At 44.1% G+C, this 27,282-nt stretch overlaps 1 protein-coding gene across 1 annotated transcript in view; it reads left to right on the top strand.

Annotated features, from left to right (window-relative positions):
• Window positions 1-23,515, top strand: part of ehbp1 (EH domain binding protein 1) — a 143,230-nt gene extending 119,715 nt beyond the window's left edge. The window contains 4 exon segments of the mRNA XM_080548996.1: window positions 12,820-12,919; window positions 13,978-14,051; window positions 21,591-21,705; window positions 22,239-23,515. Of these exon segments, the coding sequence (XP_080405122.1) occupies window positions 12,820-12,919; window positions 13,978-14,051; window positions 21,591-21,705; window positions 22,239-22,329 (380 nt within the window). The 3' untranslated portion in view covers window positions 22,330-23,515.
• The last annotated feature ends 3,767 nt before the right edge of the window (window positions 23,516-27,282 follow it).

Here is a 27,282-nt window from a genome sequence, read left to right as displayed (position 1 = left end):
ACACTGCAGGAGCGCAGCACACACTCAGCCAACTACCACTAAGACGCACTTCTGTTCTGTTTCGGTTGTGTTGTTGTAATGTAGTTTAGTTTAGCCCTTTTTTTTTTATACAAAATGTCCTTTGATTTAGATTTGGTTTGAATTTAAGCTTCCGTACATTTTAATCCATCCTTTGTCCCCTTCTACTCTTTCTTTTTTTAAGTGTGAATGTTATATATAAACGTTGTCATATTTGCATTTTGGGGGGAAATTACTCCCCCCAAAAAATAACATTGTGGATTCGACCACAGTTTGGGTGCCGGTTGCTTTTTTGCATAATTGATTATTATTTGCTTTACAAATTGAGGGCCCAACGACATAATTGAATTTCAGCTCTGCAGTCAATTAATACAGCCTTTCTTATGGTAACTGGTGCAGTGACACTTAACAATGCAGGTTAATGACTGGGGCTTGGCAGTAATGACGCCATTCACTTGCTAACAACGTCTGCTCGCTAGGCTACTGTTGTTGTTTCCCATTTCCCATTGTATTGACCACTCTAGGCTACACATTCCAACAGATGCTTTTTGCAATACATTCCCATTTAAATACCAGTTAGAGGCTGTTTTCACATGAGTGTATTGAATCTAGAGGCTCATGAAGCTGAAATACACCTGTGGTGTCTCTTGTCACATTTAAGACATTAGTGCTTTGGACTGAAGGGCTGGACAGAGAGAATGATCTCGACTGTAAGGGGAGGAGACTGGTGTGTAGCTAGCCGTAAGCAAACCTTAAAGGAGAGAGAGAGAGAGAGAGAGAAATCTACAATCAAGATGTAAGGAGGGTGACTAATGGCGTTACACAGCCATTACTGGGCCTAGATTAATTCATTAAGCAAATTTGACGGTAACCGTGTTGGCCCCTTGTCGAAAGGCGTGCAATATGACACCCCTCAAATTTGTTGTAACATCTACCCTGGGGGGGTCAAGCATGCCCCCCTTGCTAATGGAGGGGGCGGGGCCAATTATGCAAAGCGAGACAGAGCTGTCAGGGAGCACCTCTATTGGGGGTTATCTCTATCTCTCTTTCTCTCTGTGTCTCCTACTTCCTTTCTTCTCGGTCACTCCACCCTTCTTCTGTTTTTTTCTGTTAGTTTCCCTTTTTTCCCTGGCCTGGTCCAAATGTTCTACACATAGAAATCTCTACCTTTTGTATGTCCGTTCGATTTTTTTGGGGGGGTTAGTGTTAACAATCGGAGTTACCCTGTTGTTATTTCCACGTCAATTACTTTTTTGTTGAAATAAGTATATTTCTTACACTGATTTAAACTGTGAGAAAATAGAAAGCACTAATTAGGCTCGTAGCCACCAGAGGGTCTTAAAACTGCAAATGGAACATTTAAGACTAAAAGCAAGTTGATGTATGCACGCTGGCCAATTAGTCATCTCAACAGGTAGTCAGGCTTACTTTGTTTATGTGGGCAAAATCAACTCAATGTGTTACTCCGCCTCTGCCAAGCACCCGAGTGTTTCACCCCTGTGTGTGAGTAAACACAATCAGATAAACTCACTGCCTGATTGTTACTATAGAAACCCTCCAGTGTTTGTCCCCGGCCCGCCAAGAGACAAAATGTAGAGACATAACCGCAACGTTATTCACAGTACAGAAGTATGTTGCATGGTGTCGGTGTCTGTTACTCTTAAGAGGTGTGTGGAAAACATTTCTTATCTTTCTAGATTTTTTTCCATGCTTTTCTGTGTAAATTCACCGCATTTTCAATTTGAGATTTTAGCTTTAGTTACAGCAGTTACCTAAAAAAAAAAACGGTAATATCGATGTGTATTGTTTTCTGTCGTTTGAGTCCAATTTGGCCCTTGGTGAGTAGGGAAAGCAGGGACCTCTGTCGGCCAGGCTCTGTAGCCAACACAGACACATTCGCATGTCTATGCCCCCCCCCCCCCCCCCCCATATCCCTGTAAGCCCCCATTTTTAACATATACATGCCAGCCTCAGGGACCCCCGCGTGCGAGCAGCACATAGCCCACTGCCAAGGGGCTAGAAGGGCCCCAGCTAGCTGGCATTGTGGCTCCCACTATGCACATCTATTTACATTGGAACAGAGGCCCACAGGGGTGGAGGCCGCTCTGCTCAGGCAACGAAAGTCGCCATTAAAGAACCCAACCCCAAGGCCCAACAAACAAATGAAGGTCTGCCTAAATCCTGGAGATAATGGCCACTGTGTTAAAGACTAAGGAGAGGGAGAGAGAGAGAGAGAGAGAGAGAGAGAGAGAGAGAGAGAGAGGATTACTCTGGCGTTTTGCATCAGTTGCTGTCTGCTGGGTGGCCCTTCGTGTCAAAAAAGAAGGGAGACAGGGGTGAGCAAGGGAGAGAGAGAGAGAGAGAGAGAGCACGAGAGCGAGAGAGAGAGAGAGAGAGAGGGAAAACCGTTTAAGGCAGAGGACGTTCACATGGCACATTGAGAAGAGGAGTGCTCTTAATTCCATCAAAGCAAGGGGAAGAAATCAGTCATTAATTTATTCTGGCCCTCACCCCCCATCCCCCAAGTCTATTGTTGCCCCCAATTGTTGATCATTTCTGTAACATCTGGTCCAGGCCACTCTGGAGGCCAGCTAGCAGCATGCTGACGGACTGCACCACCCACGCCAGAAAACCAGGGGGACTTTTTCCTCCTCTGTGTGTATCTAAAGGCTGAATTGTAGAGTGAAGTATGGGTGTGAATTTCATACTAAAGAGAGGAAGAGGTATCAGTGATTTTATTGGTGATAGAGGACTGCTAGAAAGGTTCATATCTTACAAACCTCAATCATCACAATTTCTACACACACACACAGAGAGAGAGAGAGAGAGAGAGAGAGAGAGAGAGAGAGAGAGAAAGAGAGAGAGAGAGAGAGAAAGAGAGAGAGAGAGAGAGAGAGAGAGAAGTGGAGTTCAGCGTATACTCCTACCAAAATTGCTAATTTTAAGAGCAGTCCTGTCTCTTCTCTTCTGCATTTTAGGTTGTGATGAACGCCACAATTTCTACATTGTATACATTATTACATTTAAATACTGTCACTGAGAATACATTTATTGATGTGGTGGTGAAATATTTACTTATTTAAAGCTTAAGAATGAAAAGTAGATTCTTATTTTTTTTTTATGTGTGTTTTAGCCATGTGCAGTGGCGTCGTTAGGCCTGGGCATCCGGGGCTCGAGCGCCGAATGTTTTATGAATAGCTCCAGCTCTCCGGATCCTGGGATGAAAAAATAAAAGTCGTCGTCGATTTAGCGCAAGCCCCCACTCCTCAACCAAAAACTTTGCTAAGCCCCCCGAAACGTGAGCTGGGCTAAGACAGCAATGTTTCAAGATCCTAGCAACGCCACTGTATATGTGTAGTAGTGTATGTGAAAGCATGCATTCCTGTCTGTGTGTCTGTCTGTTTGTGTGTGTGTGTGTGTGTGTGTGTGTGTGTGTGTGTGTGTGTGTGTGTGTCTGTGTGTGTGTGTTTGTATTTGTGTGCCTGCATGCCTGCATTTGTTCATGCGTGTGTGTGTATAAGAGCGATCACATATGTGTTGTGTGTGTTTGTGTGTGTGCGTGTCTGTGTGTGAGCTTTCCCGCGTGTGTGCGCAGCCTGTTGGAACACAGCGTCTGATTGGAGGGCTTTAGAGAAGCAGCAGGTTATGACTGGCATGGCTCAGTCCTTCCATCTTGGGGAGGGGCAGATGAGCTGTTAACATTCTCCTCCGAGGTCACCATACCAGATAGCAGGGCCAACCATCAGGATCACATTGATAAACCAACATCGGCTCCACCTCAACCAACCTTTCTATAGCCTGAGAGGAAGGAGAGAGAGAGATACTGGGAGAAGTGAGAGAGACAGGCCATAGTCTCTATAAAAAAAACTATTATCATGTGAGTTGAAACGTAAAAAAAAATGTGTGGTGCATTTGATACGTATTGCTTAGCTTAGATGCTAGGAGTGTGCAGATGTGAATACTCACCGCTTCTTACTGTGTTTTACATGAGAGCAACCACATTGACATAATCATGCTCATTGTAATAGAGATTTTTTTCCCACAATTCCCCAGTGTAACCTTGAGCTAGCAAGCGTCCTACAAGAGTCCCTGAAACAATAGAATGACAGCAGTTAGGGTTGGCCGTTTTTTGGGGGGGGGGGTTCAACCAAAAACCTCTGTATTAAAAAATAGTGACAGTTTTTGTCAATACCGTCATAAATTGCTATATAATCTCCTTAATAAAACTGGCTATGTAGACAGCATTTTACACACGTTGTTCTCATTACCGTAATTCCTAAACTATATGTGCTATCAACACTGCTATTCCAACACTTCCTGAAAGCAGAGAAGCTACGCTTTCTTCCCATATAGGGTAATTATTATCCAAGCACAAAGCTCAGGGTATAGCTACTAAGCTAGCTAGCTAACTTTAGCTTGTAATTTGCAGTTTGCATGCTGTTGTAGCTTTTTGATCAACATCAGCACAAGAAAATAGCAACGGTTTTTGGCAATACCGTCATAAAACCATCATACATTTCTATATATAATTAACGCCTTAAGAGTGTTTGTCCAACACCACCGTCTGTGTGGTTGAAGATGCTATGAAAGTGATGACAGATTTTTTTGCAAACAATGTCATTTGTCAAATAAATAACCTGTAAAAAAGACGTGTCACGTGACAGCTTCTCATCAGAACAGACAATTAGAAAAAGATATGGCAAGCACGAGTGAGTTCGTTCCTAACAAAATAAATCTGAATGAATCAGATGAAGATGAATCTGAATAAAGCAGAATCAGAGATGATAGATACCTATTGTCGAGAGCTTGTGATTGACGGAGACGAAGATCCTCTTCTCTCGTGGAAATCAAATGGATGGCCCGAAAGTAGTTTTTCAGCACAGCAGGCAAGTCAAAAACCTGTAGTTTTTATAGGCTTGAAGAATAGCCAAACGTGGGCGCTTAGGTGGCGTAGCGGGTTAAGCGTTGACCATGTAACCGCAAAAAAAAAGAATAGCCAAACGTTGCGGTCTGTAGGATACAGTTTTATGGCCATTTTCGTTACTGCCGTTTCTGTTATTTATTGTTATTTTGTTATTATTTGATAAGTCTACTCCATACTATAGGCTGTGCTTTTAATTTAATTCATTTGTACTGGATTGTAGCCCATACATTTGTTGCTCATCTCTGCTACCAACCTCCCCCCACCCCGTCGACGAAACACCCTTCAATCAAAAACTCTGCTTTTAATCTCGCCGGTATACCGAAAACCGCGGATAAAGTTGGGAATGGTTTCACAGTTTCTAAAATTGGAAAGCGTCAGACTCTTAACAGCAGTACTATGATGACTGTTTTGTTCGTCTGAAATCATCACAAGCCTTGAGACCTATTCCCTGGCACAGCACCAACCAGCAACTCACAGGTCTCCAGTTCCAGGACCCAGACCCAGCACAACCCCCCAAGCCCCGGCCCAGAGTTCCAGCCCTAGAACCACATCAGTCCCATGTCCCCAACACCAATACCAAACCCCATCCCAGTCCCTAAACAAGCAAAAATGCAGTCTTCAGTGTTTTTATTTTATTTTATGTTTGTTTCCTTTGTTTAAATCAAATGGTATTGTAATGACGGATGTATATGAAGGACATAATGACATTTCATGTAAATATGTAACATACTGGTGATAATTTTACCAAAAAACACCTGAAATCAAGTCAACACACTCACCATAAGGAACCCGTTAAACTATCATAGGATCATGTGGTCATGTGGTTGGTGGGGGTGGGGGGGGGTTGAACCTCTCCCCCCATCTCCTTTACATCATATGGAGCGCCCCCCCCCTCAATCACAGGCTCTCACACACACGCACACACAAAGGTGGAAGGTCCCAAACTATAACCAGCCTCAAGAGAAAGAGAGAAAGGCCTGAATGAAAGCACACCACGCCGCACACCTTAGCATGTGGTCTCTCTCTCTCTCCCTCCTGGCTCGCCCTGGCCCCCCTCGCTAATATCACCCGCGGAAGTACCTCGCATTAGCGCGTGGAGATCACTCCGTTAATAGGATGATGTCTTATGGCTTTTGTTATGAGATTATTAGTGGGGATAGGTTCCCCTTCTCTTCTCTTCACGCCATGGGCGTCTTGGAGGGCCCTGTTGAGTGGAGAAATACGACATGGAGGTATTGTTCTGGTGCTTGTATGGTAAAGGGCCCACTAATGAAATACCTTTTAGAGGCATCACCAGGTGAGCCCCTAAAACCCCCCTTCATTACACACACACACATACGCGCGCACGCACGCACACACACACACACACACACACAACCTCCATCCCCTCTCATCTACCTCCTCTTGCTATATTAATTACCTGAAGTGTTCTGGTCTGCCGTCAAGCTCTTGATTCTGCCTCTCTCTCTCTCTTTTCTCTCTCTCTCTTTTTTCTCTCTCTCTCTTTCTCGGTCAACACATTGTGAGCTATCCTAAAGTAGGGCGAAGAAAGGGATGGTAATAATAGCAATGACGATAGTGACAATAATGAGAAAAGTAATTGAGAAACGAGCTTCGCCAGGTGATGGTTTATCTCAACCCTTAAAGCTCAGTAGAGAATAGGTTGATCTATTTTGTCAACTTTAATGGTTGATTTCAGAAAGCAAGTTTAAGTAATGCTGACAAAGAGATATTTGTCATACAGTGCCTTATTGTTTTTTAGACACAAATCTTTTTTTTTTACGAAAAGCGAGTTAATAGGTGTAGTGTGGTCATTTCTATAGATTCCTCTCCTTGAAAAGTCTGATTCTATTCCCATCTATTCTGCTCTCCATTCATTTAATATTCTTTAATATTAGATATTCAGGGGGGGATAGTATTATCTGCATCCAGCAGTATTTAATTTTTATCAGTATTTCTTTGCAATTTCTTGGTATGGTGGTGTACTATATGGTGACTTTTGCAGTGACGTAAGTTGTATGTGTGTGTACACTCGCAAACACACACACGGCTGGCCTTCTAACCCAGGCAGAGATAGAGACAGGGCGGTCTGAGATTTAACAGACAGAGATGCCTCTGCAGCCAGCCCATAGTCTGCCACTCTCTGATAATGTTTATTGATTTGGAGGAAAAACACAATTTGATGGAGTGGGGGAGACAGGGAGACAGGGGGTGGGTGGGGGGGGGTTAGGAGTGTATTTGTGTGATTGTCACGGGTCATCTGATGCAGCGAGACTAAAAATCTACTCCTAATATGATTTCTGGTTTCCACCCCACCCCCTTCCCTCCCCCTTTTTTTCTTTTCAAAATAATTTCTCACCCCCAAAAAAAAAAAGATTCCTAAAAGAAAATAGACACTAAAAGAAAAAGGAGAGCAGATGGACTAGGGAGAAGTTTACATAATGAACCCCCTAAATGAGCATTACACCTTAAAATCTGTTATCTGAATTGTGTTTGCTCTAGACCCCACCTCAACCCCTGTCTCTCACATACACACACACACAGACACACACCTTTGCAGTGAAGTAAGAGGTGTTTAGAGGTTGTCAGGCTGTTAGCTCTGGGGTCGGAGATGTTTGCCCAGGTTGTCTGTGTACCAAGAAGGGGGAGAAAGAGAGAGAGATAAATGAGGGGGAAACATATTAGGGGCAGCGCTCTCTCTCTCTCACACACACACACACACACACACACACTGAACACACGTTCAGACAATTACATCAAAGAAAGGGGGCCGATAACCGTGTGTACAGACCAGGACTACCCCATCTCATTAAAAGCGACTTTGTCGACCCCAGTTTCTGCTTCTGAGTTTGTCTTCCCGCCGTTTAACACAGCTTATGATCACGGACGGTCTCTCTCTCTTTCTCTTTCGCTCTTCATTTCCCTCTCTCTCCTGTCCTCTCTCTCTCTCTCTCTCTCTCTCTCTCTCTCTCTCTCTCTCTCTCTTATGGTAAGCCGCAAAGCAAGCATTCGTTGACAAATGACACCGGTGGAAAAGGGTGGCCATTAAAACCTGCGAGGGGAGGTTTTTGCACTCTCTTTTAGAGAGAGGGAGAGAGCCAAGACTGAATTGCCTAATGTTGTCCATTCACAAGACATTATATACAGGTTCAATAAAGCAGGATTCTGCCCTATTCACCAGGTTCATTGTGCTATTGAACAAGAAAAAGCCTTCCCCAAAAAGCTCTCTGCTACTCTGCAGGAAACACCAGAATAGAATGAGAGTGGGGGGGGGGGGGGTACATACAGGGAGAGAATGAATAGTGTGGTTAATTTTGAGATGCTGTATGTTTCCACATTTACAGGGAAAGGCAAGGTCATGTCACTTAGCGTTAGCTCAAGTCTTAGCGGTTCTTTCCCTTTTGTTTTATTAACCATGGGAGAAAATGGCTAGTTTGGTGATCGTCTGTTCTAAACTACGTTAAAAAAAAAAAGAGAGAGAGAGAACCCAGAAAGATGAAAAGGAAGAGAGAGAGAGAGAGAGAGAGAGAGAGAGAGAGAGAGAGAGAGAGAGAGAGAGAGAGAGAGAGAGAGAGAGAGAGAGAGAGAGAGAGAAAGAGAAAGAGAGAAAGGGAGGTAGCAGTTAACCAGGTTGACTCCAACAGGAGAAGATGTGTTGGACGCATTTTGCCACTAGAAACGGCCTCCCTCCAACACAAAAGGTCTCAATTGCCTTATCCAGCAGATTAAGCCGAGTATAACCAAAGCCAAACTACCTTTCTAGCTTGCTAGCGCACAGCGGCTCCTTTCATCTCTCTCTCTCTCTTCTCCGCTAACAAGACGCTAGCTCCTTAGCGCTCAGCCACTCACAGTAATTAAATCAAGCCTTCAGTTAGGCTACTTACCCCCCCCCCCCACCCTCCAGTGACCACCGCAACACCCATCTGATTACTGGCCCCCTCATGCATATTCAGATCACCACAGTGACAGCCCTTAAATGAGCTCTTACTTAATCACTGGAAACAATGTTCATCTCGTTCTTTTATTTTATTTTTATTATTCCTTTTTCTGTTCTCTCTATTTTTCTTTTTAGATTTCTTTTAGATGTTTGAAGCAGGGGGTCGGGAGGGAATAACGGGAGAGGAAACGCAGGTTCCCTAAATAAATTGTAATGTTGAGAAAGTGACATAGCTGAGAGAAGTTGCAATCTGTCCACCCCCCCACTTCACCCCCACCAGATCCCTTCTTCCCTTTTAAAAGTCCGATAGACAAATTGGATTAGTGCCTATTGGATTAAACAGAAAATGGTTGGATAAGAAATGAGAAGAGCTGGCTGTGATCACAGGCTTTAATATATTTCTTTTCTTTCTATCTCTTCCTTTTTTCTTCCGTGTTTCCAGCTGCTCTCTCCTCTTCCTGACTACGGAATCCCACGTCTCTGCGGAGAGTCTGTTTCCTCGTTAGCATTTTAGTTTGAACTAAAACAAACAGTTTTGAGTCCTCAATCAAGATCAAGATTTTGTTGTTGTTGATCTTGATTTTGTCATATGTTTTATCATCTAGGACCAGATTACAGTAACGCAACATGATCATTTTTGAATTATTACATTTGATGAAAAAATACCGTAACTATCTTATGGAAATATTGTAGCTGTTTACATTTTCTCTCCGTTTCTCTGTGTGTGTGTGTGTGTGTGTGTGTCTGTCAGGACCAGCAGCAGGTTTAGCACCGCAGGGGTTTTTCATTATTCCTATCTGGTTTTGAATGGAACACTGGCCAAGATGGCTATCTTAATCTTATTTGGCTATAGAGGCTAGCTCGCTCACACACACACACACACACACACACACACACACACACACACACACACTCACCCTGGCAAGCCAGCCGGCCCTCACGCCTTAGGTACGAGCCTCTCCCCCTGCACTCTGCTATTCATACTTTCCGTGTGTGTGTGTGTGTGTATGTGTGTGTGCGTGTGCGTGTGTGTGCGCGTGTCCGTGCGTGTGTGTTTGAGAGAGTGGAGGTGAGAGAGAATCTGATAGAGTGAGTGTTAGGATGTGTGTATCTGTTGTATCTTGTTTTGTGCCAATCTGTGTGTGAAACCGTTGATTGTATCTTTGTGTCTGCGTGTTTCTTAGAATTGCAGTAACATTGATAGCAGCAGCACAGTTTGGCATGATATTAATGATTAGCAAGTTTGAAATCAATTTAATTCATTTTCAATTCAGTATAAAAACCACAGTTTTATAAGGTGTGTTGGGACAATATTTCTGAATTGTTGCAAAATTGATATGGCTTATTTTCTCAGAATTGCAGTATTTTGACAGTGTTGACACTGGTCAGTGTGGATGGTGGTAAAAAGCATGTAAGAGACAAGACAAGAACACAAAACACTGCACGCCACGAGGTCCTTTGATCCAAGATGGCTTCAGTAGAGCCAACATGGACACACAGAGCGAGCGCTGGATCCAGAGACCAAAGGCAATAAGGACATTTATTTTAAAAAATCAAGACACTCTCTGCTTTCATTGTCATACAAAACGTTGTTTTGTGTCGTCCTTGCGCCCCGAACTCTGTCTATGAATGTGAGAGTGGTCACATTCCCCCAGCTCAACTTAATACCAAAAACAAGTGGCGTGCCAGTCGTTTGGCTGAGAAACGAACGAATGAAGGATTGCGCCTTTAACTCTGCAGCCTAGGGGGGGGGGGGGTCAAATGTCCCGGTTCTAGAATAGGGTGACACATACAAGAGTCAGGAGTGGCTTTGGGTCAGAGTTCAACTCTGAGCTGGAGAGGGGGAGGGGGAGGGAGGGAGGGAGGGAGGAGGAGGACACAGGCAGCTGTCTAGCACCCTCCCTCCCTTCCCATCTCCCTCTCTCCATCCCTCTCTCCCTCCCTCCCTCCATTGAGGGCGAGGGAGTCTGGCGGGGGGATAGCTTGCTAATCCTCCTCGTCTTCCGCCCGCCTCCGTACAATGTCACAGAGGCTTAATATTCCCATTATTATTTGCTTGTTTTATTTGACTGTGCGAGGCACAATGACCTGTCACTACAGGCTTTATCCCCCTTCCCAGTTGCGTCCATTTCAAAGTTGACTACAGTAATCCATTCAGCCAGATTCTTTAAATCCGTCGCTTTTTTAGTTGCTAAATGAAATTGCATACATCTGGCAGCCCCGTACTGAAAATCAGAAATGCCCACAACCCGGGCCTTCTGTCTGTCTGTCGTGTGTGTGTGTGTGTGTGTGTGTGTGTGTGTGTGTCTGTGTGTGTGTCTGTGTCTGTGTGAGAGAGAGAGTGTGTGTGTGTGTGTGTGTGTGTGTGTGTCAGACAGACAGACTGTCCTTCTCGTGTCCTGTGGACATGACGTTCGACCTTGTGATCACATTGGTGTGACACAATAACCAATAAGACCCTTTTGGCCTTCTTCCTTCACGAGGACCCATTCATAACCACATCAGAATGTAAATTAATACTCGCTTAATATCAGCGAAAACAGGTCTGTAGAATAACAAGCTACCTGTTAGTCTCTTCATGCTAATTCTGTTGTGAAGTCTGTCACGGCGAGGCGGCTATTAGAGCAGATTTTGAAAGAGAGAGCGAGGTGATAACATAAGCTCTGAAAGGATCTCTCATCTCACTCACATCCTTTTTATCCGTCGTTTTCCTTTCAGAGACATAATGTGTGTCAGTAATGCCGCTAATACCCAACACTGACTACATCCCCTCGCTCCCAAACACCACCTGACTAACACCACCCACACACACCTGCCAGGGTGACAGCAGGTTGCTTGATTGTTGTAGCAAACATTTTCCCAGTTATTGTATATTCTTATTCTATTAATTTCATATCCACGTGACCCAGTCTTTAATGACATACTATAAGCTGGTTTTCTGTGGCATGGGAATTTCCTACAGTATTGCACTGGAATGTGGACGGGGCTTCAGCAAAGGAAGTTCCAGCTAATAGCTTTAGCCTGGGGGCCGGGGCGAGGTTTCCAACATAATGTTTGGTATGCGTCGGACATGTATTAGCTCAGCGTTTGGTGTTTGTTTAAGAGGTATTACATTAGTCTGGAGGTATTAGAGCTGTGTCATTGTCGCCCCGCTGAGTGATGTGTTGGATATGTATGACTCGCCCCACAGCGCGATTCCGCGAGTCTATAAAGCGCTCGACGGTAATCGCGGAGTTAATCCCGCCCGGTTGAAGTTGTATTGACGTTGTGGAGACATGGTGTGAAGTGTGTTAATGTTTACCCAGTGAACACACATACTCATACACACACACACACACACACACACACACACACATCTGTCAGGCGTATTAACACGTGTCTGTCTCTGTGTTTGAGAGTGGGCTTATTTACATTACTCAGAGAACGTGCTTGCGTAGGTCTGTGTAGGTGTTCTCTTTGTGCATGTGCACATGTACATGTGTGTACGCAAATATTCTTTATATAAAGTGAATATACTGTATGTGCTTGTGTGCCATAGTGGTGCCATGATTTCATGAGATGAGGTTGTAATATTGTTTGTAACATGGTTTTGACATGATTGGGGTTGGAAGTTTTAGCATATTGATTTTAGATAGTGTGAGTGTTTTTCTTTGTGTGTGTGTAACCCATGGTGGGTGGGTGGGTGGGTGGGTGGGTGTGTGTGTGTGTGTGTGTGTGTGGTGTTCCAGGTGTGTAACCCATGGTGTGTGTGTGTTGTGTTCCAGGTGTGTAACCCATGGTGTGTGTGTGTGTGTGTGTTGTGTTCCAGGTGTGTAACCCATGGTGTGTGTGTGTGTTGTGTTCCAGGTGTGTAACCCATGGTGTGTGTGTGTGTGTGTGTGTGTGTGTGTTGTGTTCCAGGTGTGTAACCCATGATGTGTGTGTGTGTGTTGTGTTTCAGGGAACAACAAAGAGGAGGAGGAGGCCATGATGCAGGAGTGGTTCATGTTGGTCAATAAGAAGAACGCTCTGATCAGGAGACAGAACCAGCTCTCTCTGCTGTGAGTGTGTCCGTCCGTCCGTCCGTCTGTCTTTCACTCACTCACACGCACCTTCAATACCAATATGGATTCTAACACATTTCACCTATTTTCAAGAATCTCCCTTTAAAAGAGTGAAAACGTCCCACATCAAACAGCTTTAACCTTTTGATCCATCCCACTTCCCCCCCCCCCCCCAATCCACTCCTGCCCTGTTTATCCTATCATTGATTTACATGTCGGCTCAATAAGGAATCAATAACAACACGCCGATCATAATTCTGGCGCTCCTCCTTTCATGTGGCCACCCACGACAGGTGGAGATACCCCCGCGCTCCCTTTTCATTCGCGGCTCCGCCGATTTCAAAAGAGCCCAGGCAAATGAGAGATTGAAGTATTCATAATCACATTATATCGTTGGAACGGGGGTGGGAGGGGTGGGGGGGCTTTTAAAGTGGCCAATTGACAGAGGCCCTGATTATTAGTTCTTTCATTTCTCTCTTTGCAGCTGAAAAGCGTCTCTGAAGGACAAATTCTATTATGGCCAGAATTAGCTCATTTTCTAATATGTCTGAAAGAAGGGGAATTGAATTTGTGCTTTAACCCCCCCCCTCTCTCCCCTCCACCCCCACCCCCACACACACACACAATCTCTCTCTTTCTCACACACACACACACACACACACCCTTGTGTTCTCCCCCTCTACCTGTTCTTCTTTATCTCCCTCCCTCCCTCTTTCTCTCTCTCTTTTTTCTTTCTGTCTCTCTCTCTCTCCCTCTCTCTCCCTCTCTCTCTCTCTCTCTCTCTCTCTCTCTCTCTCTCTCTCTCTCTCTCTCTCTCTCTCTCTCTCTCTCTCTCTCTCTCTCTCTCTCTCCCTCCCTCACACACGTCCACAGACAGCCCTGGCCATGGGGTGGGGTGTGTGGGTTTGTGTATCAGTTATTTGCAGTAGATTAATGTGGAGGAGGAGAAGGTGTTGGTAAGTGCTGGAATCGATGTTTATTACAGGTTTCTTTAAGTGTTTAATGATTTACTCATTAACATATTGATGAACTTTGTTCTCCCCAACTTGCCACAGGGAGAAGGAGCACGATCTGGAGAGGCGCTTTGAGCTGCTGAACCGCGAGCTGCGGGCCATGCTGGCCATCGAGGGTAAGAGAGAGGGAGGGGAGGGGGGGGGCAGGGGGGGGGATAACACTATGAAACAGGGAAAATACCTTATTATTACATTTGCTTACCTTTTCTTGTATGATTATTGTAACGGTTTACATTTTGTGATCCTTTTAGAAGTGCCCTCTCCTAATAAGCAGTATGGGTTTTGAATTGTTGGCGGCGGCTAGGTCTGCAGCTAGGATTAAGAGCCCTCCTCTCGTGAGGGATTTCGGCTGATATTTGATCAATGCTATCTTCCTCCATAGTAGCCCCTGAATAACACGTGCCTGATTTGAAATCTAGCCACACCGACACAGGGGAATGGGGAATATTATTGAAAGCGCTTGTTATTTATACCAGGGTAGAAAAGCACCCATTGTGTCGTATCAAAGTTGTCGGGCCCCGAAGTTTAATCCCTTCGACTGTGTCCTCTTTGCCAAAATGAACCTTTCGCAATCAATGCAAATTGATTTTGCCATTCGTTGTTGACCCCCCTGCACCCCCTCGGTTCAGCCATGGTCATTTCTTTCGGCACCTGATAAGCTACCTGATCCATAATAAATCAATTGTAATTAGTTGGAAGGTGGACTGGGCCAGGTGGGGCGGGGGGGGGGGACAGACATGCATAGCTGAGCAAGAGCAAGGGAGCAGAGAGAAACACACACATCCTGGTTCTGGGTTGATTGCTCCGTCTGGCCACCCAACAGCCTGATGATTTATTTTTATTTAATCACATTTAAAACAGGACTGCAAGGTTAGAGGGAAATATATAGTTTGGATTGTGTTGTGCCCCAATTCTAGTGTGACTGTGCTTGCTCTCTCTCCTCAAACTAAGAAGCAGATGTACTAAGTTGCACCTGTTGCACTGAATCAAAGCCAAACGTGAAACCATCTTTATTTACACCTTAATAACTCGTTAATAAAAGACAGTAAGCAGGTGCACTTTATAGGTAGGGAATCTGTCCCCCAGGACTCTGTTCAAGAATGCACAACACACAATGATTTAGATGTTACATGTTTCCCCCCTTTTTGTTAACTCACAATTCTCCCATTCTCGATGGATGTGGTCATCTTGCGGATTGACATATGATGAATTAATTGACAGTACTTGCCGTCTGGGACAGGCTATCTTGGTTGAGACGAGGCTTTTGTAGTCCGTATTACTCTTGTAGTAAGCATTTGCAGAAAGTAGCTACAAAGGGGTTGAAACCCATTTGAAATGACTGGACACCTCACCACATATCAAAGCAATCAAATACCTAGGTTAGGGTCTGTGTGAGTGTGTTTATGTCTGTGTGTGTGTGTGTGTGGGCGTGCGTGCGTGTGTGTGTGTGCGTGTGCATGCGTGTGTGCGTGCGTGTGTGCAAAAGATACAGTGTGTGAGAGGTGGCGAAGAGCGTGCCTCTGTAGTTCTCCCAGGCTTCATCTGGACTTGTTGAGTTTCTCAGTGACTAACTTATCAGCTGGCCTGATTCTCCTCCCTAAGGGAAGCACTTAACATTCACATGCTCTACCTTTCTGTGGGGAGGCAGAGATAGTTCTGAGCTGCTGGTAGAGTGTGTGTGTGTGTGTGTGTGTGTGTGTGTGTGTGTGTGTGTGTGTGTGTGCGTGCGTGCGTGTGTGTGTGCGTGCGTGCGTGTGTGTGTGTGTGCGTGTGTGTGTGTGTGTGCGTGTGCGAGCGTGCGCATGCCCATGCATGTGTGTGTGTCCCTCTCTCCTGCTCTTATTTGGTGCTTGGGCAGGTCCATTGAGTGATGGCCAGGCGTGCAGGTAATTGCTGATTTGGTTGGCCAGGCGATGACAGAGAGAGTGTAGCGCTGGAGGAGTCAGAGCAGTGAGAGGCACAGATACACACACTCACACAGATACACACACTCAGAGATACACACACTCACACAGATACACACTCACACAGATACACACTCACACAGATACACACTCACACAGATACACACACTCACACAGATACACACAGATACACACACTCAGAGATACACACTCAGAGATACACACTCAGAGATACACACTCACACAGATACACACACTCAGAGATACACACACTCACACAGATACACACTCACACAGATACACACTCACACAGATACACACTCACACAGATACACACACTCACACAGATACACACAGATACACACACTCAGAGATACACACTCAGAGATACACACTCAGAGATACACACTCACACAGATACACACACTCAGAGATACACACACTCACACAGATACACACACTCACACAGATACACACACTCACACAGATACACACACTCACACAGATACACACACTCACACAGATACACACACTCACACAGATACACACACTCACAGAGATACACACACTCTCTCTCTCTCTCTCCCACACACATGCATACACACACACACATTTAATATCTTTATTTGCGTTCACATTTTACAATAAAATTCTTGAACACAAACAGTATTAGTTGCACCAGCATAGGACACTCGATAATTCAAGCTTTACAATCTGTCAATCTGCACACACACACACACACACACACACACACACACACACACACACACACACACACATTGATGTAAACTGATCTGGATAGCAAGCCCAGCCCCTTATGACCAGCTTTCAGAGCAAAGTTTAAAAATGTATGGCTCTTTTTTACAGACAAAATTCTGTTTACCTGGACTGAATCTGTAAGGAAGTCAGTACTGTCGAGAGGATTTGGAGGGGGAAGTGCTTTTATTTGATGACAGGTAATAGTGTCTGTCATTTAGTGGGCTTGGTTAGATATCCTGCTCCTACTACCCATCCCTGGCCTGGGAGAGGATGAGGTGGAAGCACTAAGATGGGACCCATTGAGTTTACAGTGTTGCAGTGAACCTGTTACCTCTCCCTGTCCATAATGACACACACAGGTATGTATTATTCAGTTCCACATCCCCGTACCTCTCTCACACCTTTGTGTCCTATCTCTCCACCATGACTTCCCCTAAGAGAGACTTGAACCTTTGACTCAGGGACTGTCTACTGGAGCAGTGAGCCACAAGTGGAAGAGTCATTCATTAATACCTCATCTAAAGATCAGGGGCATGGGCTGGCCTATATCACGTTACACTTAGGTCCTTTCTCAATTGTTAGAAACTCAATGACTTGCGTCCTTTTCCATCTAACAGCATTGGCAGAGAATATATGAGTGGAGGAACCTCGATCTTCTCCTCCGGTACGTTTTAAACAGTTACTGTTAGTTACTAGAGGACGAAGGAGGGGACACACAAGGAAGCAAGTTGTTGACAATTGAGAACAGGGGCCGTAGACTCTAAAAAAGAAGATATTATAAAAAGAGATAATAAATAGAAAGAATGGGAGATAGAGAGAGAAGGGGACAGAGTGATCCGGAGAGAGTGAGAGAAAGAAGGGGAAGAGAGAGAGAGAGAGGAGAGGAGAGGAGGGGGTAAAAGACAGACGTGATGTTGTTCATGGGCATGTCCAACGATAACAGCCTCTCTTTACCTCCTTGGTATAATGCCAGGCAGGGAAATGCCATCTGTATGCCACACTCTCATCTCCCTGCCACTAAATTGATCCTCTATGCCCTCTTTATCTCCTTACCATTCACACACACACACACACACACAGAGAGACACACACCTACCAGCATACACACTCACAAACACTTATACGCTTACACATACACACCTCCCTCTCCCTCTCTCTCTCTCTCTCTCTCTCTCTCTCTCTCTCTCTCTCTCTCTCTCTCTCTCTCTCTCTCTCTCTCTCTCTCTCTCTCTCTCTCCCTCCCTCTCTGTGACTTGGCTCACTCTGAGGGCATGTGTGTGTGTGTGTGTTTGAAAGTGGCCGCTCTCTCGCTGTCTAAAAGGGATTTATGCATAGCCAGGTCCCCGAGTTTTCTTGTTACGGTTTGATATGATAAGCTTTTTTATATGTTTAAAATCAATATGTAATCCTATGCAGGGGCTTATCCCTCCCCCCTCCAACCCCCATTTGTAAATCTATTTGGGCTTTGTTACATGCCAGGGCAGTGCGCTCTAGCCCCGGATTGATTAGGTGCAGTGTGGAATCCTATCACATGGGCGGCCTTTGATGATGTCGCAAACTCTTTCAGGGTTGCTAGTTGACTGGAACTGAAGATAAGGGTTCCGGGTGACAATTTGTGTTTAGTTTTTGTTTTGCTCACCGACACCGTTCATGAACATTTGTTGTTGTGTTGTGAGTCTTGTGACTTCCATTTTTTAGGCCCAAGAAGCAGTTTTATACTTTATTCTTATCTCATATCTTTTATAGTTTTTTATTTCACTTAATCCTGTCGTCATATTCCTAGTCGTTGGTTAGTGGTGTGTTTTTTTTTCCGTTGGTGTGTTTAGTGACGTGTGTAAAGTGGCCCCCCAGATGTATGACAAATGGGAGAGTTGATGGTGATTTAGCGCCGTATGGTAGCAGTTGTTACTCCTTGGCTAACATGCTTTCTAATCTGTCTGAAAGCTGATGTGTCTATTTCATTGGTTCCATAGACTTGCATACCTGGGCCTAATATGCCAAACTACATCAGAATACTCGAGCTGCCCTTGATTTAGTTTTCTGTGTTGATTTAGTTTCCCCTTCCGTGGGTACGAGACAGAAGTTAATTTGTCAGGGGTTTTTTCTATCACCTTCCTTCTCTTGCGGTGACTCTTTTTGTCTCTTGACTCCAGTTGGCCCCTGTCCAAAGCTATCTTCTGGGGGTCAGTCCATGGGAACGAGAGGGAAGGGGGCGAGAGTGAGCTAAATCGGGGAAATAAGATCACAGTTTTGCCCCAGTTCCCCCCAACATCAGTCGCTGATGACTCTGGAAAATGTCTGACCTTTTTTCATATTTATATATATATAGAGAGAGAGAGAGCGAGAAAGAGAGAGAGAGAGAAAGCAAGCAAGTGCTCTCTAGTTGCCTGCCAGTAACGAGCGAGTATGTTCTTCTGAGTTTTGTGTGCGTGTTTGCTGGTAAATGTGTGGATATTAAACAGCACTCTTGAGGAAGTAGTCCCCCCCCCCCCCCCCCCCTTGCTTTGAGAAAAGGGGGCTTCATAGCAGTTTGCACTCCTGAATAAATTTAACATTGGAGTGGATGGGGGGGGGGTTCATGGGGATTTGAACCAGCGCATTCTTGTGAGCCTTGTGCAGACTCACATGGTTACCATTGGTGTGCACTGGTAGGGTTATCTGAATAAGCACCAAACCATGTGAGTTTTAACGTGATTGCCCAGGGTTGAGAGAGAGAGACAGAGAGAGACAGACAGAGAGAGAGAGAGAGAAGGGGGGGGGGGGGTAATCCAAAAGGATTGCACATACTCTTTTACACCACCCTTTTTTTCTTCCTCTTTCTCTCTCTCTCTCTCTCTCTCTCTCTCTCTCTCTCTCTCTCTCTCTCTCTCTCTCTCTCTCTCTCTCTCTCTCTCTCCCTCCCTCCCCTCCTTCTTTCAGGGGTAGGGAGGCGGTGACTTCCGTGAGTGGCTGTGGGGTTGGGGTTTTTCCGCGGGTGTCTGGTTACCCACCCAGCCCTGCTCTCGTCTGCTCAGCCATGTCGCTCATCGCTCCTCTTTATTGTTTACCTACTTAATGAGGGGGGCGGGACCGCGGGAGGAGTGATTGACAGCTGCATGCTTCACCTCGGCCTCCTTCTGGCCGGGGAGAACTTTGGCTTTTTGGCTTGGATGTGCATGGAGAGAGAGAAAGAGGGAGAGAGAAAAAAAGAGGAGAGGGGGTAGAGGGGCATTTTCATACATCTTAGAAGTGTGGGGGGGGGGTTGTGAACTGTGCCCTTCCCCTCTGGGCAAGCCTTTGTGGAGAGGGAATTGTGGGATACTGGAGGTATGATGGAGGGGAATAGGGACATGCACTCAGAGTCTCCTGAATAAAAAGTTTTTTTTTATGCTTAAAAACTCACCGTCATGTTATGTTTTAGTTTGGTGAGCAGTACCACCCTCTTTTGGACTTTGCACAACAATCCATCTGTCGTGTACAGTACTATTGTTGCTTTTTTCTTCCGTTCTTTTTTTTCTTGGAAAGAAAAACATCAAAAACAAGGTTTGACATTTTTGGCATATTTTAGGTATTAATCCCAGCAAAGGCTAATGACAACTCCTTGAAGAAGAGAGTAATTTGGTTCCCTGAGAGAGAAAGAGAGAAAGAGAGGGAGAGAAAGAAAGAGGCAGGCCAAATATTGGGACTGTGCTCATTTCGCTCTGTGGTCAACTTCAAAGGATGGCTGGGCCAATGAAGAGAGAGCAGACCTTTCTGGACAAACACACAGGGCCCAGCATGACACACACACACACACACACACACACACACACACACACACACACACACACACACCCGACTGGTGCAATTTGACCAAACGAGAGGGGGAAATATTTATTTTTAATAAAGCGCACTTATTTTGGGACTGACATTTTACAACATTCCTTTTCTTCTCGAATCAATAGCTTGTTAAATATTGATGGGGGGGATTAAACGTGCTATGGGCAGTATGCCTCTATGCTCATACACCTGTGTTTGATTGCTCTGGATTGGAGTGTGTTTTAGGGGTTTTTGCTAGGAGGACATGTTGTCACAGTGTAGGAAAGAAGTAGCAGTGGCTATCCTGGCTTCCCCTGGGCTGTGACTGCAGGCTAATCTATGTTGCTATAGTACGTGGGGTTGGTGCCCTGGTGTTGGGTGTATCTGGAGCGGGGGGGGGCGCCAGGCGGATATCTGAGCCCCAGAGAGAGGGCTCTCCCGCGGGCAGCGCTCCCCCATGGGAGGTGGTGGAGAAGGGATTTGGAACGGGGTCCCATCTGGTCCCCTGTGGGACCTCTTCCTGGATGGGGTTGGCTGAACTGAAGTAGAGGAGTCAAGGGGATTGTTTGTTTATCAATGTATTTATTTACCTTTCTGTCTTTTTCACCTGGGAGGTTATTGTGAAACTCGTTCTGCTTTTGACAAACCTGACCTGGTCAAAAGGTTAGGCCTACACGTGTGTGTATCTGTACAACTGTTGGTCTTCCCTTCATTGACACACTCGTGCCAGCTCAGCACTATGCAGACCTCAGCACTTTTCACTAAAGGCCCATTCACTGCCCCTCAGTGCAACATTCCATACATAGAAAACATGTACTACTAATATCAGTGAGGGTGCTGACTGACTGGGCTCCCTTCAACACTAATCACAACATTTCAGTCATTTTCCACCATCCATGTAGTTACAATGATCTAGTACGAACAAGGGACATGAGATTTGAGGTTCGATAAGGACCACTTGCCTCATGGGCTCGGACAATCCAGCAGGTGGCATGGAGCCAGAGACTGACTGTAGCTGTTCAGGTGTGTCTGTGAGGACTGTTATGAGGACCGAGTTAGGAACTGTCCGTTATTATGAGAAACTGTAGTCCTTATGTTTGTCTGTCCATCCATATGTCTACCATTCCCTTTGTAGTCCACTCAGGGCACAGGTGTGCAGTATGACCATCCATCCTGGTGTTAACCAGGGGTCTTTCTCCTTCCTTCCTCCCCCAGACTGGCAGAAGACCGAGGCTCAGAAGAGGAGGGAGCAGCTTCTGCTGGATGAACTGGTCATACTGGTGAACAAACGCGACGCGCTGGTCAGGGACCTCGACGCCCAGGAGAAACAGTAAGTCAGCGTCCGTCCGTCCATCCCCACCACACGTTAGTAGCAAAGCATGCTGGGTAGGCAGCGCGGAAGGAGACTAGTCAAGTCTCTGTGGTTTGGGAAAAGCCATTTGAGAGAAAAGGAGACTGAACTTAGAAGAGTGGGATAGGGGTTCACTGGGGGTTGGTGCGTCTATCCCTATGGGGCGTCTATAGGTGTGGAACAAATGGGTTTTGTACTAGAAACGGCACCTAACAGACATCTCTAACGGCACCGCAACAGTCCAGCCGTCCTGGGTGTGTGGTAGTTATGGACCTGCGGGAGTCAGAGAGGTTCACCATCAGCTGACTGGTATTATCCTTTAGCCAATGGGGTGTCAGAGGGTGAAAGGTCAATGTGGTGCTCCTGGCGCGCCACCGCTCCACAGGTGGCATGGCGATGGTTTCTGTGTTGGTATACCCTCAGTATACCGCCTGTCCCCCCTTGTCATATCTCCGTCTCGTCCCGTCCCCTCCGTCCCTTAGCCTGACCTCTGACCTTTGCTGTGTCCACAGGGCAGAGGAGGAGGATGAGCACCTGGAGAGAACGCTGGAACAGAACAAAGGCAAGATGGCCAAGAAAGAGGAGAAATGCGTCCTTCAATGATTGTCATTTTACAACAAACAAGCAAACAAAAAGCAATGTTTGTAAGATATGAGAGTTGTATTATTATTATTATTATTATTGTTGTTGTTATTATAATTATAATTATTATTATTATTATCATATCAATTGTATTCATATTACATTCTATTATTCAAGAAACTTGTATGACATTTATTTGAACCCTGAAAAATCTGTTATTTTTGGTCAAGGGCTGTGAGAGATTTACTTCTAGGGATTCTACCCTGTGATGCCTTGCACCATGTTTATACTGACAAGAAAATGTGTTCCTCTCATATACTATATTTTCGTTTTGTTAGCTTTACCAAGCAAGGTACTTGTATTTAATATAAATATATATGTGACATATACAGCCCCGTGCAAACCTATCTGAGGATTCAAATAAATGTACTGATTCTGAGGTAAAAAAATATATTGTATCCAATGACTTTTGAATTTTAACCTGAGACGTTTATTTCAGACGCACACAGCATTCTCTGTCTGAATGAGTTTTCAATGTTGAGGAGAGATTTCGTTTGTAATGGTTTGAGGTACAGCACAAGTTGTTAATTGGGGATCTTTTCGTCGTTGAAGGGGATATCGATTGACGATATCCCCCTTCAGTTTAACTTTTAAAATAAAAAAGACAAAAAAAGAAAAGAGGGAAAACGAGTTTATCACAATATCAAGTCTTTTCAAGATATGTTCATTACTTGACTATGTACCTTTTGATTACTTCACTTTAATGTTTTTACTTGTAAAATATCTTAAGAGGGCAACGCAATGCAATTCATAAACATAAACTGTTGTTTTACTTATTTTTTCGCTCGAATGCGGTTTACCAAACATTTCAGAGCGGGCTCGGCGAGGACGAGGGGGGTGAGAGGAGGGGGGAGATGGGTCTAGTGTTTAACTGTCATGTTGTATATTTTCATCACTCCTCTGACGAATAGCTTACAAAACCCATTTTTTCCGGGATTCATGCAGTTGAAAGCAGAAATATTATTTATTGCCGTTAGTCCTATAAGAGAGACTGTAATGAACTACCATCAGAATCATGTGCATTTGCTCAAGGACTTTGTTGATATTTATTGTATACTGAAGTGAAATAGCTTTCATGCATCTCTTGGTTCCACATCCGGTGCAGCTGTCTTTATGTGTGAACATTTACCTGTTTATTTATTCCAGTGTCATAACACAAGTCTTCAATAAAGTCCCTATGATTTCATACTCCACAGAACTGTCTCCACTGTGTTTCTGGTGACCTGTAGTAGTCTAGAGGTTACTCACAAAGTTGTTTAGTTCGCCTCAGAAGCGTTTTATTCCTGTAGATTTGCACATTAACTGTAGACTTGGTGGATTTTTAATTGTGAGTTGCTCTGATATTACCTTGTACAAATGGTTAATAAGGGCTTATGAATATGTGAATTGTAGTTAATCCATACCTACTTCATTATTTTTAGTTTTTAAAAAAAACTTATTTTCAATTTAAACATTTACATAAACTTCACTTTCTTTTTTCCCGATGTTATTCCTGAAGGATCGTTTAATTTGAGAGAAGTCGGCCTACTAAATTCATACATTTGGATCGTATATTCTCAGAGGTTTTTTCACACAGCAAAAAGAATTTGAAAAGCCAGTCTGTTTGGATCTAATAGGCCTACATCAATGATAAGTGGTGCATATACCGTCTGCATTCAATAGCGAGCGCGTTTAGCGATTATTATTATTATTATTATTATTATTATTATACGCCGCCATGTAGAATTCCCATGCGATTTATGCTTTTTTAAATATAAATACGTATTTGCGTTCGGTTTTGTTTGCGGACGGTGCTGAGGGCTCGTTCCTCCGAGGGAGATTAATGACTTTGCACGGAGGAGATGTTTTACGGTTTGACGCAGTGGAGAGGAGTTGAATTGGAGAGTCATGGTGCTCCTTCCTTCGCATCCCTGAATAAATAAGGAAAATAGCTTCTGACAGCTGACGTCCTCCCTGGCCTTTCTAATACTTTCAAATTAATTTGCTGATCGCTTCTCTGCTTGGGACCGACTGTACCTCCATATTATGTCCCCCAAGGCGCTTTGTTTTAGTTTGTATTATACTGCAGTTATCACGGGTGGGTATAACTATAATCTGGTGAATAAAGCACATCACATAATGGCGTTCACAAACGATTACAGATTACACCCCGGTGAAGGAAACGTGTTTGCTGCCTTAACACATCGCAGAGCTTTTCTCTCTCCACGGCTATGAGAGGGGTATGTTTGTCATAATTGTAAGCATCGAGGCTGCATCATGGTGTGTCTGATCTAAATGGAAGTGAGATGGCCTGAAAGTGACTATATTTATTCACTACTCATCAATTATTTCTGCATGTGTCTTTTCTTGCTTTATTCTTCATATGCCCCCTGTACACGTCCATGTACCGTGGCCATGTTTATTATACGACGTCGAATATTAAACACATTTTAATAAGTTATTTCATTTGATCATGAAGCAGCTATTGGGATTACATAAACTTTATGAAATCGAGGGAAATAAAAGTGTTGTTAAATGCAGGGTAAAGTCAATTTAACTATTGTATGCTATTGTGCGTATTGCTTTATAAGACTATTCATTTTGTCCAAAAAAAAAAATGTTTTCTCATCAAAGTTTTTCAACCTTCACAAATTCTGGAATATCTATTGCGCAGTTGGTCGATAGCCTAAAAAATACTTTTATATGGTTACATTATCATCACTTTCCCGAAAGGCTAATCGAGACAAATCTATTTAAATAAAAACATTTCAATAAACCCATTATTCAACGATGGTTCTTTTTTTTATTTCCCATTGTTAAAAATAAACTCCGAAATTAACTGATCAGAATGAATAACTTTCTTACCTGCGTATAGCCACCATGCATGGTCGTGGCGTTATGTTCAAAAATAAATCAACCACATCAGCCCCCCAAAAAAGTCTAAGATAATGAATGAATATTTTTACAGTGGGTCAAAACGACAGTCTCAAAACACGCGGCGTAAAAAGGTGTTTTTGTGCTCCCTTTGCAATGGGTGTGGAGCTGGGAATCCTGGAGCCAGAATGGATCATCTCTCCTGAGTCTTGTGGCTGATGGACTTTGATGTCTCCTGGCCTCACCTCGCAGGTGTCGGCCGCTGAATATCCTTCCTGCCTCGAAAAACGTACCAAGGGAGACCCCTTACCTAACCCTTACCGTCCCTCTCGCACCGACTTCTTACAATATGGTATTTTATGCATCATCGTTTTAATAACATCCGAGAGCCCCGAGTAGCTCAAATCCTGCAGCCGGCTAAAGGGACACAACTTTCCCCCCTCCTCTCCTCCCTTCCTAATCCCAGGGCTTTACGAGCTCAGCATTAAGAAAATTCAACTGCAATTTGGGATTAGGACAAAATACTCTTATTACAAAAGGTTGGTGCAACTTGATAACTTGATACTTGTTCTGGGGTTGATCTTGGGGGTCTTAACCACGTCAGGAGTATAGGGCCTAAAACAATAAATCTGCGGAAAGGACCCTATTGTTACAATAACTGCCTCTTTTGTGGTGTGAGTACCATATTTGTAAACTAAACCGGGCCTTTTTGCATATTTTACTGGGGAAGATTGTTTGTGTTAAGAGTGGGTGGTGGAATCTGTTGTGCGGTGGGCCCATAGTGAAGGCCCTGGGTCCTCTCTCTGTCATGGTTGTGGCCCAAGCGAGACCCACAACATCATGCATGTATAGACCTTCACACAAACTCCCAAATAACTTTGTTCCTTTTCGTCTTGTCCCCAACCATTGATGGATTACAGCGGCATCTCAGTTCTTTCCCAAAGTGCTCTTATTGTCGATGACTTTATAGATCTACAGAGGGACATAAAGCCCAGTCCTTTGATTGGATATTCTGCGTATAAGTAAAAATGTAATTTCGTTCCTCCAGCGGTCACTTGCTTTGAACATTAGCTCGCTTTCAGCTTTGGGCCTCAATTAGAATGAGTTGATTTTGTGAGATCCACAAAAGGGCCGAGCTAGGCCTTATTAATGTCCCGGGACTCGAGCATCAGTGACCCTTTGAGGGGCAGTTAAGGCAACAGTAATGTCAGTATTGCTCTCCATGATTTTTCTGTCACCGTATTTTGTTGACATTTCTTTTGGGGAAAGTAAGATTTGAAAACCGCTTTGTTTGATTCCGTGCCTCTCTCGTCTTCTTATTTGAGCTGATTTCATTTATTTTCCGGATCGGAGTTTTTCTTGCATTCTTTTCACATGTCCTCCCTGTGAGTTTGAGGTCTATCCCTATTAAACTTTACGCCGACCGTTCTGAAATGTAATTCTAAATGGGGATTAGCCCTCATTAATATTCATGAGGCGGGGTCACAATAAAAATGAAAATGGAACATTTTAACTTTTTCCCCTTTATTTTTTGGTCACATTCACGTTTAAAAGACATTCCAAAACGTATTGAATAGCATATATATATTATTAGTTTTAAAAAAAAAAAAAAAATTATTAGGCCTACGGCAAGCTTGATCCATCTCATCGACTGATTCTCTTTAACGAAACGCGTCCTTATGTTGTTGGTAAATTAACCGGAATTGGAGTTGAAACGTCTTTGCTTCTTCTCGGTTTAACATTGTTGATCGTTGACGACCTGAATAACATCAAGGTCCACGCGCCCCTAATGAAACTACACTTGATTTGTGCTCTTATATTATTATATAATACATCATCTAATATAAACTTTGTCTTTGTAAAAAATAAAAATAAATCTAAAATATCTAAAATAGTGGCTAAAAAAACTGCCTTTCACAAATATAATGTTGATGAGTATAACGTACTTCTCCCTCCAGTTTAAGAAAATTGTTCACCAGAAGCTAAAGATATTGCTTGTATGCTACTGTTAAAAAAAATGTGCACAGCAAGACCGGCAGTCTGATTTGGGGCCTGTCTAAG

This window comes from Nansenia antarctica (assembly GCF_963989245.1).
Source record: "Nansenia antarctica genome assembly, chromosome: 19".
Classification (NCBI taxonomy): Eukaryota; Metazoa; Chordata; class Actinopteri; order Argentiniformes; family Microstomatidae; genus Nansenia; species Nansenia antarctica.
The sequence above is the reverse complement of the archived record's forward strand: the minus strand, read 5'-3'. Positions and strand labels throughout refer to the sequence as shown.